Genomic DNA, 13,149 nt, shown 5'->3' with positions numbered 1-13,149 from the left:
ACCTTTGACGCTTCAAAAACTTCATAAAGAGATCGGAAAACAAATCCATATGAAGCGGTTTCGTCCAAATCTTCTTTAGAACACTGATTGTTTTTTATGATGAAGTCATCCGTGAACATAAGCTGCAGCTCGACCGAACCTGAATAACGCACAAAAACTAACCTCTTCTAAAAGCCTTTAAAACTTATGATATGCTTATCATACGCTTATAATCGACAAATACTGAAGCAGCAAAATTTACAAAAAAAAAAAAAAAAGTCTGTCACCGTTCAGCACAAATGAAATATATACTCTTTTGATTTTTATGGTCTTTATTTATTTATTAGCTTATTTGGTTGGTTGGTTTTTTTTTTTTTTTTGGTGACATATAAACCACGCTTGTGTTCATGCACAACACTGAAATATTTTCTTCATGTTAAAATGTTTATATAAAACTTTGTTAAAAAGTACAAGCTGAAATACTTGCATTCCTGAAGTCCCATTTTGCCACAAGCACACACTCTTCTTCTTCAACCTCTCAGAACAGCCATAGGACTGTAATCAAAGCTAGTGCATTTCTCTCGTATCACAGACGGTTATCATTAGACCACAGGACACGACGCATTAATACTATGGTGTGAAATGTTAAAAAGAGCAGGCTACCATATTTTACCCACGCAGTTATAAATACCATGAGTTGTCTTTGCCAAACATAAAACACATACTATTGGTAGAGACTGTAGAAAAACAAAGCGTTGATATAAAAAGACTTGTGAGTTTGGAGTAAAATGGCTTTTTAAACAACCCTTAAGGAAAATCACGTTTGACGACTTCATTATGTGAAAAGAACAAGAGTTTCAGATTTTCACTGCACTTCCTGCATGTGTGTGTTTTACTAACAAAGCATTCCGCAGTCTATTTGTACCACGACACACAAACTAATGTAAATAACATGGTCTGGTCTGGCTGTGGCCACGTCACCGAGGCAGGGAATATCTCACTGTGATTTATGTAACCAGTGTCTGTGTCCCCAGTGTCAGCACTTGTCATCCGATCTCAAAGATAATTAACCACATTAATCACAATTAACCACAACTCAGATCAAACTGTCAAGGAATAAAGCAATCTGCACACACTGATATTAACAAATGGTCTACCGTTTTGTAAAAAACAGAGTTGAAAAGTGATCAAATTGTGCTACTCTGCCATTCATACGTTAAGGTCAGTGTGATTTGTTTCTTTTTGTTTTAGAAAAGAAGTCTCTTAAGCTCACCAAGGCTGCAGTTATTTGATTAAATATACAGTGTCATGTGATCCTTCAGCAATCATTTCTTATTATAATCAATGTTGAAAACATTTGCGCTGCTCAATATGTAGAAATGTGTTTTGCATTTCATGATTCTTTGAAGAACAGAAAGAAAGATTGTTTCAAAGGCCTGTTCACACCAAAAAAGATAACTATAAGGATAACGATATTAGCATGAATAAAAGTATTAATTTATTAAAAAACAAATCTTACTGGCCTCAAACTTTCGATTGGTTGACAGTAGCAAAAATGCAACAGAGGCTCTCTGGTTCCAAATCAGTAAAAAATGTCTCATTTCAGTCAAACCACTGCAGTTCAACTGACAACAGCTGACTCATCCCTTGCAGGCATTGAGGTGGTGCTTTGATATACGAACCATTGTAGTGCATGATAAACATGGTCATATACCATGATATTTGCATTGTACAGTTACCACGGCATCAAATACCAGGGCATTGTGTCCAAAAAACATTGTAGCTTTTTTTTTAATAATAATCCACCCAACATGGAATCTACAACATTAGAATACAGGAGGACATGACACAGATTTCTGCCAAAATGCACACTTGCTTCAATATTTTCATTACTTATTATTAAATTAAATGAAACAAATATCTAATGAAAAGCTTAATCTTATAAAATAAGATGATGCTGATAAGATAAATGCAAATAATGCTGGTGCAGAGGTGTGTCTGAAGATTATTTCTGGCCCTAGTGATGGCTAATAAGATGAGACATATCACTGGCTTGTGTGGGTCTGAAGCTGACTTACTGTCTTTTTGAGCCGCAGGACTGGTTGATGGGCCAGCAGTTGTTCGTCCCACTGGACTGGAGTGTTTAGGACCCCTGCCAGGGATCTTCAAGCCACTGGACTTCAGCATGTTCATTATGTCCACTGGAGAAACTTCAGGTTTGCAGCTTATTAAGGGTTTTTCTCGAGGCACTAGATGTGATGATGGCGGATATCCCTCTCCATTCTACCTGCGGGACTGAAGACAACCATCATTAGTGTTTGAAACACACAGCTGGATGCACTTTACTATATGAATGGCCTTGAATGGCCCATGTTCAGTTCATAACAGGATACTGGCTGAGCCACAGCATCAATAATGTGACGCTTCAGGGCAAAGAAAGACACAAAAGCAACATTTTATCGTTTGGATGAGGCTAATACAATGTTATCGACACCGACAGACTGAGAATGCGTTGTTTTGCCAATGAGTGATAAATCAGTAATAAAGCAAGGTCATTTTAGCCTATCTGTGAAGTGAAACCCATTATCCACTGAGGTCGGCAGTTTCGATATTCTGTCATCACAGCTACCGTCCAAACCCTAAATTTGCTCCTTTAAAAACTAACTCCGCGAATTTCACTTCAAAAGGCAGATAACTGCAGCATAAAGCGTATAATATATCCTAAAACCGGCGGAAGTTTAGTCTGCTGGCTCATTTGCGCCGTGGACTCCGCTGCTCTATTGTTTTGGCTCTTCACTGCGGCGTGATCGCGACCGTCTTCACACGCCCCTGTCAAGCGACATAAAGCCGACCCGCTCTCACAAACAGCACCATTAGCCTACCTTATGAAGTCCAAATCCAGTGAATTATCAAGAAGTCGGCTCCGGTGAACTTCAGACAGTCTGTGTAGGGATGGCTCTGTCGGCTCCCCGGCATGAGATTTGTCAGCGTCTGCCACTCCCTTTGCTCTCTCTCTCTCTCTCGCTCGCTCTCTCTCTCTCGCTCCCACACGGATGCGAAAAATATGGATGCTGAGCTAAAGCTGGCAGTGAGAGTGGGACAGGATGCGAGGCTCACAGACACCGGCACATTTTAGGAAAGCTCTTTTACACACAGATACCTAGAAATGTCAAAAGACAAAAATGACACCGAAAGTGTGTCAAAGTTTAGGGTGAGCAAATGGTTTCTGAATAGATGGGGGTCATTAAACAGGAGGGGTAAATGTCTTCAGGCTCACATGCCGTTATAGCGACGTCCGATTCGTGAATCGTTCTTTTTGAGTCGAATCTTTTATATGAATCGGGCGAACAAAACTGGTGCTCACGAATCGCACTGATTTCGTCCGACTCTTGGACGATTCGAACAGAATTTATCGCATTCATTTGATAGCAGCGGCAAAACAATGGAAATATGAACAAATGAAAAAATAAAAAAACTTGCAACGAACCAGGGCTGCATGTTAAGTTAATTTAGTCGCTTGATTTTGTAAGATGGATGGACTGCAGCAAATTGAACATTGCGGCAAAATTACTGTTACACTCTTTGTAATCAAACTTAACTGATAACATATTAAACATAAATAATTATTCCTGGCTTTACTGTAACGAGCATGTAGCATATGCCGGGGGAAGACAGGGGACCATAAAGAATAATCGTTACTGAATCGCTTAACCGGTTTGAACATATGTTCGAAAGAACCGATTCCCACGAAACGAGTCGGACTTCCTATTAGCTAACTACTACAGTTTTGGATACTCTGTTATCCCTACTGGAATACTTCTGCTTTAAAAATAGGCCAAGCTTGTTTTGGCCATATAATTGTTAAACCAGTATCTATCTACCACTAGATTTTTGACACAAACATAAAAGAAGCATGGGCAGCCCAGCCGGAAACTCAAGCAACAAGTCCAGCTGCTGTGGAATTTATGTATTTCCGGCCGTGGATTAAATTATTGAATAAAGACCGCTTGTCCACAACACAGACACGTCATCTGAAGATTCTTAAAATTAAATCAAAATGAAATAAAATAATAATATAAAAAATACAAGAAACACAAAAGGTGCAAAAAAAAAAAAAGATCATAAGAACTTTTACTTAATTTTCATGCCTTTTTATTCATTTGTCGATGCATACAATTACATAAACATGATCATGAGGAAATTAAAACATGCTTAAAATACCTTTTAAATATGTAAGAAATGTGTCAGAAAAGTAGAAGTTGAAAGTAATGAAGATCCTGCTATATTACTGAACCAACAAATCATCAGCTGGTCAGGTAATAAGCTAAATTCATCATAACCAAAAATGCATCAACTGATTCCTTTGCATGTCATCTTTCCATTTTAAAATAAACATAGTTATTATTCAAATCCTCATACATAAAACACAGAGCTTAGCCGTAATAAAAAAAAAAAAAAAAAAAAAAATTCCTGGTCCTCCAACTAGTGCCCTTTTCTTTAGCATGTGAAATAATAGTGCCTGTCTTTAATAGTACAGAAGGTGGTGTAACACAATTATGTGTTTCCCTCCAAAGAAAACACAGAGAGAGGAAAACAGACTGAACTGAGGTGGAGAAAAAAACGAAAAGAACAGAGAGGGCTGGTCATGTTTCAGATGACTACTGAAGAGAAAACAGGAAGCACATTCTTTCTTGTAAACATAAGGCACCACTTTGACTCTTTAATAACAGGAGCTGTACATGTCACATTCTCAAACCAGATAATAACACACTCAAAACTATAACAAGAAGCCTATGCTCTTATAAAAGGTACGGTGCTGTCACTGGGGCAACAGCTGAAATTAAAATCTTTGCACCTTTCTTTTACGCCTAAACGGTTCATATTAGTACTAAATATGAATATTAGTAATTTAAAAGTAGTAATAGAACATGACGTGTACATTACTTTTTGAAAGGGTACAGCAGCAAAGGACAGTTTTGTACCTTTATTTCTGAAAATGTAGAAAAAAATAATGAATGAAAAAATAAGGATGCATAACTGAATTAATAACAAAATACAAGAAAGAAAGAAAGAAAGAAAGAAAGAAAGAAAGAAAAAGTGGTCCAAATGTCTTAATGAGTAGTATACTCAATTCATAATCTTTATTGCCCACATACTGTCACCTGACTTGGTCATATTCAGTGAATATGTTTAGTAAATAATTATTGATATGCCATAAAAAGACATCCAGTTGTATTTCCAAAACTCAAGAGTATCCAAAGCTATAAACACAAAACTTTGACAGAATTGTTTTTGTCCCCTCAAGAAAAATTAAATATTGTGAATGTATGCAAATTAAACTACATAATTTAGGGTTAAAACAAACATTTAAAACCTCAAAAAAGTCTGAAATAATCCTCTTATAATTTTTCAGTTATGTTAATGCAGGCTGTTCTTAAGAGATTTGTACACATAATATTTACTCAAAGGTAATAAATTACAGCCATAATTAAACATGGCTGCAGTGCAGAGGAATTTAAAACACTGGAATTAGTTTTAAAGATTTTATTTATTTAAATGTGTGTGTGTGTGTGTTTATAAGCACTTCTTGTACTGAAAATGAGGCCTAAATTCAAATGAACAATAAGAAACACTGTTATGCCACCTAGTGGAGAAATACTAAACATCGCCACCTTTCAGGAAAAAAAGTAACGTTCCACATTTAAAAGTGACAGGAATACACAGTTTTTGTGAAATGCACAATGCATAATGGTTTACAGTTCATATCATAAAAAGACATAACAACAAAACATGACACATACAGACAAGGCATTGAGACTTAGCTTTACACGGTATTCAAATCCAAGAATAAAATTCTCCTCTTGCCATCAACCTACAGATTTAAAAAAGAAATGAAAAACGAACGTCTTCAAAATCTATATAAACATTCTAATAAGACTGATTTAATGAAAAATGACACGGTGGAAGAGCTATAAGATGCATATCCACGGTGCTTTGTAAAGTCAAAAGCACGTTAAAGAAGGACCGATGCTGATTAATGTGCGAAGTTAATGTTGAAAAAGTTTTGTTGGAATACATGTAAAAGCTGCAGAAATGCTAACAAGACACAGTTTTGAGTTAGCAACCCACTTGAATCACCACTGTCCTTAATACCAAATATTTAGCAAATACAGCACAACTATCCTTTAATAAAGGGATTGTGATCGCAGCCCTCTAAATATCCATCTAACCATCAAGAATCGGTTCAAAAGAATACAAGAACAAATCCAACTTACTGTACAGTATTTCTTTTCTCATCTATGTGTCAAATAATAGCAGGTTTGAAGCCTGCGTATGAGCTCGGTGACTCGGTGAATTATAGTATGAAATGCAACCAGTTCAAAAGTCCTTTTGTTTACGTTTGTAACTCCAAGAAAACATTTTTATTCTTTGACCTTTCCTCCTCCTCCACCGCCGCATGAGCATCATGCAGGTCTTGGAGAACACTGAAGAGCTTTGATAGTCCATCTACTTTCTTCATGTCTGTAAAATCAAAACAGTCCTTTATTTATGAGAAGCTGCCATATTCAAGTGCCGTATGCAACACATTCTGGGTACACTTTTATCTTGTAAAAAGTGGCATAATAGAAGTTATTGAAACTTATTTTAATTGGCAAAGGCAACATTTCAAATTTTCCCGAGACTCGAACCCACAACCTTATGGTTAGGAGTCGAACTCTCTAACCATTAGGGCACAACTTCCCCTTAGGTCACTTAAGTTGTTTTTTATAAGCATGCCTTAAAAAAACATTACTGGTGTGCAAAACAAAGGCAATGATATATTTTAGGATTATTCGGTCCAGGTTTTTTAAAGCTGAAACAGCTCAGAATTATATTTTAGTACTCTTAAGCCTTGTCTTTCAAACCGGGGGGAAATGTTTTTGATAGGTTGAAAACTTACCTCTTACTGAATCTGCTTCCTTAACTCCTTGCTGCTCTCTCAACTTATAATACTTATCTCTGCAAAGAAGTACAAGGGATCATTTTTAGATGATCTGGATTATAGTAAATTGACCTGGGTTTTAGACAAGAATATAAGGGATGTAATTGTAATTGTCTATTTTTGTATATAATTATGTGTTTATTGTCAATCCTTTCAGCTGACATAAATGAATACACAGTGCCAGGATGTTAATGCTGCATTACCGCATGGCATGCTGGACACTACGCAGATGTTGATAGATGAGCTGAGCCTCCAGATCTGGGTCCAGTGGGTCATACCACTCCTGCAGGGTCACTCCATGCCTGGTTTTATCACAGCCTGGGTCTATGAACATATATGAAATATACTTTTATTCAGCAAGGACACAATAAACTGAAGAAAAGCAATGGTAAAGACATCTGTCACCTTGGACCACAAAAGTAGTCATAAGGGTCAGTTTGTCGAAATTGAGATTTATACATCATCTGAAAGCTGAATAAAAAGGCTTCCCACTGATATATTTAATATTTAACTGAAATATTTAACTGAGATACAACTTTTTGAAAATCTGGAAAGAAAAATCTAAATACTGAGAAAATTGCCTTTAAAGATGTCCAAATGAAGTTCTTAGCAATGCATATTACTAATCAAAATTAGGATTGAATATAATTTCAGTAGGAAAGTTTCTTGAGCATCAAAGCAGCATATACGAATGATTTCTGAAGGATCATGAGACACTGAAGACACTGAGAGGTGCTAAAAAGTCAGCTTCACCATCACAGGAATACATTACATATTACAAATTCAAAATATAATACATTGGAAAAAAATTATTTTAATTATACTTCACAATATAACCTTTTTACTTTATGTTTCATCCAATAAAAGTATTTTTGGTGAGCAAAACAATCTTCCCAATCCCCCAGAAGGTTTGGTTATCAATAGTTGCAGTACCTGATTTCTCCTTCTGATGGCAGCAGCTCCATCTGTCTGCTTTATAGATGCCCGGATGATAGCAGCTCATAGTATTTGTGTTGTGACTGCAGGCTTTCCTCAGAGCTGACAGCCAGTGATTCAACTCGTTTACACTCTACAGCCACACAGAGAGACAAAGAGTATCAAACAATGAGACATCAAATAACCCTTCTGAGGTTTTTCAGGGCTCATTCTTATAAGCTCACCAACAAAAAACAAATATCTGAGTCAGTGTCTTTGAATAGCCACATCCGCGATTTATCTGTGAATTTATCAATTCTAAATTTATCAACACTAACTTTGCAGTCGAGGTACAGGGTCTCCTGCAGGCCAGAATCTTCACTTGAGATGATCTGCATGACGTTGGCACTGCCGAAGCACTTCTCCTCCACCTTCTCTACGGCCCGGATCTTTGGCAGCGAAATAGACGAGCTCTTCTGCAGATTCAGAGAACGGAGTCTGCTTAATTTATCTTAGATGCTGTAAAGTGTATGTGGGTGTTTCTATAGACACTTTTGGCCAATTTTAGAAAAAAAAACTAATTTCATCTCAAGTATGCTCCTACACTGTACCCAGGCACACTAACATTTGAAAACTGTTGGTTGTGACTTAAATAATCTAGTATATTTGAGGGAATTTATTAGTTTGTACTACATTCATATGAAATAAATAATACTGAAATAATTTATTTCATGATTATTATTGTTAACAAACTATTGAAGACATTTTAGTTAATTGAAATAAAGCTGAATTAAAGTACATTTCCATGCAATTTTTCATATAATATTTATGTTTTATTAAATTTATATTTATATTTTATTAAAATTTAGAAATATTGCTTTTAGGCCTCACTGAAATAAACAAATAAATTATCCAGAAATCAATCAAAACTAAAAGTAAACCTGAAACAAAAATAAATGAAATATAAATAGTAATATTTACTAAAGAATAATAAAAAAATGACAAAAACACATTTTGTAAAAAATTAAACTAAACTTAAAATAAATAAAAATGTGAAAATATAAAACAAATGCAAATTCAAAAAACCGAATAAAACTATGACAGCATAAATATGGTGAAATATTAGTAGTGTAGAATGTAATAAGTTTTAAAAATTGTAATAATAAAATAATATTTAACAGTTATAATGGTTTTTATTATTTTAATGCAAATACATAAAAGTTATTTGTAAGTAAAAAAAAAAACTTCTATTATGAGTCAGGAGTAAAGTTGATCTCATAGTAATAATAATGAATACTTTGCTACTCACTTTAGAGTGCTGCGTCCGCGAGTACGACAGAGTGTCTTTACTGAGCGTGACATAGTACTTCTTAAAGGGTGAAGTCATGGGCATGCACTTGTCCTTGGTCCTGTGAAGGAAGAGGAAGCCTTCTTTCTCCATAGTGCCACACTGGAGACTCATTCGTGTCTGAAGCTCAAGATCTGTTTTAAAAATAAAGCAAACAAGAGAGAGTGTGAATCAAGAGAAGTGAATCAAATTAGGGTCTTGGCTATGAGCTCCATCTCTTAAGGGTCAGTTCATTTTTGGATGAACTACACAATTAAACTTGCAACTCCAACATAAAAAAAGCATTGACTATTTAAAGATTGATCAGATCGGACAGGTATGAATGAGTGTCCAGCCAAGCACCGGGATCCACTCAGTTTTTCATCTAATGACTGATTGAGCGCAGCTCACCCTCTGAATCGTGGCAGTTGACCAGTTTATTGATGAAGTCTTTGAGTTGGGTGATGCCTTGCTGTATGGCTGGCTGCAAGCAGACCATCCACGGCTCTTTAGAGCAGCATGCAAGAGTGTCCATATTCCCAATGGTCTGCACGGCCTGAGGAAACACACGAGGCAGTCCCAGTGACGTAAGATGGAATAATGAGCTCTATGAATGTTCTGAGGTCGTAATCCGTGACTACACTGTGACCTAAATAGTGGATGTTATTGCAGAAGTGAGTGCAACATGTATCCTCCACTAACTGAAAGGATCTGAGCTTGATTTCTGTTCTATTATAGTGACATAAAAGCTGAACAATGTGACTATGCAGATATGTTACTGTAAATATGTAAAAGAATCATACTTTGGCAAGTAGCAGAAGTGTGCGGCTGGTACGGGCATCAGCATGTTTCTCTCGAAGGTGAAATAGTTTTGGAGACATAATGGCAGGAGAGATGAACCGCAGGCACAGGAAGCTGGTCACAGCAATGAACTTCACCTTCTGAGGAAATATATACAAACAGCTCATGTATATATATTTAGAATATTAAATAGAAATATACATATTTTACCTTTTTAAATGTATGTGTGATCTTTCATGCCAAATCTTTTAATTTATTCAATAAATTAGACTAGAATATTAATACACTACAGGGCTGGTCTTCTTTGCACTGCATTAATGCATTGTTCTGCTATAACAATTTCATGATTCATGTTTAATAGTAAAAATATACAATTTTGTAGAAAATATGAAATAACTGAAAAAATTAAATGATTCTTTTAAATTTGAAACTAAAACCACCAATAGGTCTTAATGAGTTAGCCATAAAATAATTCAGCTGATCGTTCAAAAGGAGCCAAGGTAATCAGAAATTAAGCAATTAACTGACTTTATGAGTGAGTCGTTGAATCAGTCAACCGATTCCTTCAAAAATGCAGATTAATTCAGAAACAAAACACTGCTATGAGCTGCTCTGAGACATGAAATGGATCGGCTATGGCTTTGTTTGGAACTATTTTTACTGGTGACATAGAGCAAAAACAGACAGTTTTGTGTTAAAAAAATGTAAGGCACTGATTGTCAACCTCTTGGTTATTGAACTGTTTTATAAATTAAATATTACATTTGTAATTGTGCTGATATTTGAGAAAAAACAGCACTCTTGCTTGTGTGGCATTACACTGTAAAAAAGATTTTTCTAAGCTTGAGTACATTTTTACAAGACAATACCATGTTTAATGTAGTACTGTGTTCACGTTTAATTCAGTGTGTTACTTGTTTATTTGTAGAATTTAATAGCAATATACAAGCAATATATTTAATTTTTTTCATTGTATATCATATATTTTATATGGTTTAATACAAATATAGTATATATATATATATATATATATATATATACAGGGCATAAAATTAACACTGGCCATGTGTAAAAGTCTCAGTCACAAGTTGGTGGGTTCAGCTATTATGAATTATAACAATGCAGTGAAGTGAAAACAACAGCCAGTTTTTAAAGAGATCCACTGTTTCTGACATAAGTGAATTTTATTTTTTCCAAATTTTCCAAACATCTTCCGAAGACAAGAACATTGAGACTGTGTTCTGTCATAAGCGTTCTAATAACTTTTACCTGAGAAGATATTGCTGCTTCATTTCGGAAGATTAACTTTTCCCTTCTTTTTTCTATATAACCCGAGAATGTTGCGACACATACCTGGGTTTACACCGCTTAAACACCGCAGTAAAATTCGGATATGTGTTAGATCCATGTCATGTGCATCAGGTTTTAAAGAGACAATGCTGCTTTTAAAGTGAAACATGTGAAGTATTTCATTGATGTAAATCAAAGAACAAAAGAAAAAGAGAGATCCTAGGACTGTTCTAGCTGCTTATTAACTTTTATACTGTAGCTTGAATAAAGATGAATCTGTATAGTTAATAATATAGTTTATGTGAAGAATGTTTTAAAATCACTTAAATTAAAAGTTGTTATATATTTTAGAGCCTATTAAATACAATAATGGCTTTCAGTTATACTGTTATGTTAAATGGCTATAATTAATAGGTAAAATTCAGAAAAAATGCACCAGCAGGACAAATGAAAAACACTGTAAATATTGTTTATTTTTACGATAAACAATATTTTGTAAATATTGTACACATAGACAATGGACTTGAATACAAACTTGAAAGTGCACTATTCAAACTTAAATTGTTATAATTCATGAACACTTTTGAATACTGACCTAAAGTTGATCTCTTTTTAAAGAACACAATCAGCAGATTATTGCAGAGGTGAAATAATTGTAAAAAATTTAAGTAAAAAAAAAAAAAAGATATAGAACTTTTAATTTACTGTAAATAAAATATACTGTACCATTTTTTTTATTTCATTTGACAAATAGGTTTTAATCCAAATTGGGTATAAAATTAAAGCCATATGTATAAATAATTTGTGTTCCAAATTTGAAGTTCTTCTAAAATAAATTGAGGTTACTATGCAATTTTGTTTAGGTGTTATACCACAAACAGCCACCGGGTGCAATCCAAGCCCTACCAAATTTTTTTAATGCATTTTTCTTTCACGAATGTATAGATTACTCTCTCAGTATTAATCCTATCACAAAATAACCACCAAATATTGAATCTTGAGACTCAGTCCTTTGAGACAATATGTATTTTGTCATGATTCTAAAAAGTTTTGATTCCAAAAAGACCTTAATACATTTTGAAATATGACACCGCTATATGGAGGAGTAGTCCACTAAAAGATTAAAAAAATACCATATCTATGGTAACACAATGTCCGATTTCAAAACGGTTTTCAGGTTTGAGGTTTTAAGCTTTAAAAGGACATATAATATTTGATAATTACTAAAACATGTAATAAGAATAAGGAAACAAATAAAATATTTGAGACAAAGGTCAGAGCTCCTGTTATGGTGTATATCTTTTGAGGTTCACTCTTGACATAAATTAATCTATTACTGCTCCTACATAATTTTTTTAACAACAAACTATTAACTATCCTTTAATGTCTCATTTTAAAATGGTACTGTGGCAAACTACAGTATGAACTAGAAGTAGAAAATAGTCAAAGTAGTCCACCAATAAATCTGCATTATGTGCAAGTAAAGGCTATAGAATTGGAAGAAAGAAGAAATGGCTAAATCAACTAAATCAACTGAAATTTGGACATATTTACATTTTTAAGTGACTCGTCAGGACACACCATGAAAACCCATACTGTTCCAGGTGAACTTTTACGTATCATTTCTGAAAATGAATGTGACTGACCCGGTACTCTGGGTCAGGGAAGCGCTCCTGAACTCTGAGGTAGAGTTGATGGAAAACCTGGCAGATGAGCAGGGGGCAGTAGGAGGCCGACTGCCGGATGGAGGTGAGAAGCTCAGACAGGTACGACTGCAGGAGGATGGTGCTCTGCTGAATGATATCAGACTCTGTCTGCTGACGGTGCAAACCTGCACACCTATAATACCAAAAGG

General features: G+C 35.0%; 2 protein-coding genes across 4 annotated transcripts in view; both read right to left on the bottom strand.

The window, feature by feature from the left end:
* The window catches only part of LOC127957259 (CAP-Gly domain-containing linker protein 2), a 40,758-nt gene extending 37,513 nt beyond the window's left edge, over window positions 1–3,245 (bottom strand). Inside the window, exons 1-2 of one of the 3 annotated variants that reach the window (XM_052555714.1) lie at window positions 2,862–3,245; window positions 2,058–2,274 (exon numbers count right to left, since the gene is read on the bottom strand). In XM_052555714.1, coding sequence (XP_052411674.1) covers window positions 2,058–2,172 — 115 coding nt within the window. In that variant the 5' untranslated portion in view covers window positions 2,173–2,274; window positions 2,862–3,245. The remainder of the gene's footprint in view (window positions 1–2,057; window positions 2,275–2,861) is intronic. The other 2 variants (XM_052555713.1, XM_052555715.1) reach the window with 2 other exon arrangements.
* A 2,263-nt stretch (window positions 3,246–5,508) lies between these two features.
* LOC127957263 (ras GTPase-activating protein 4) overlaps window positions 5,509–13,149 on the bottom strand; it is a 34,430-nt gene continuing 26,789 nt past the window's right edge. Inside the window, exons 13-21 of the mRNA XM_052555723.1 lie at window positions 12,941–13,133; window positions 10,007–10,144; window positions 9,615–9,759; window positions 9,186–9,358; window positions 8,215–8,352; window positions 7,895–8,030; window positions 7,165–7,285; window positions 6,920–6,978; window positions 5,509–6,501 (exon numbers count right to left, since the gene is read on the bottom strand). Coding sequence (XP_052411683.1) covers window positions 6,374–6,501; window positions 6,920–6,978; window positions 7,165–7,285; window positions 7,895–8,030; window positions 8,215–8,352; window positions 9,186–9,358; window positions 9,615–9,759; window positions 10,007–10,144; window positions 12,941–13,133 — 1,231 coding nt within the window. The 3' untranslated portion in view covers window positions 5,509–6,373. The remainder of the gene's footprint in view (window positions 6,502–6,919; window positions 6,979–7,164; window positions 7,286–7,894; window positions 8,031–8,214; window positions 8,353–9,185; window positions 9,359–9,614; window positions 9,760–10,006; window positions 10,145–12,940; window positions 13,134–13,149) is intronic.

The sequence above is a fragment of the Carassius gibelio genome, chromosome B5 (genome assembly GCF_023724105.1).
Source record: "Carassius gibelio isolate Cgi1373 ecotype wild population from Czech Republic chromosome B5, carGib1.2-hapl.c, whole genome shotgun sequence".
In the NCBI taxonomy this organism is placed as follows: Eukaryota; Metazoa; Chordata; class Actinopteri; order Cypriniformes; family Cyprinidae; genus Carassius; species Carassius gibelio.
The sequence above is the reverse complement of the archived record's forward strand: the minus strand, read 5'-3'. Positions and strand labels throughout refer to the sequence as shown.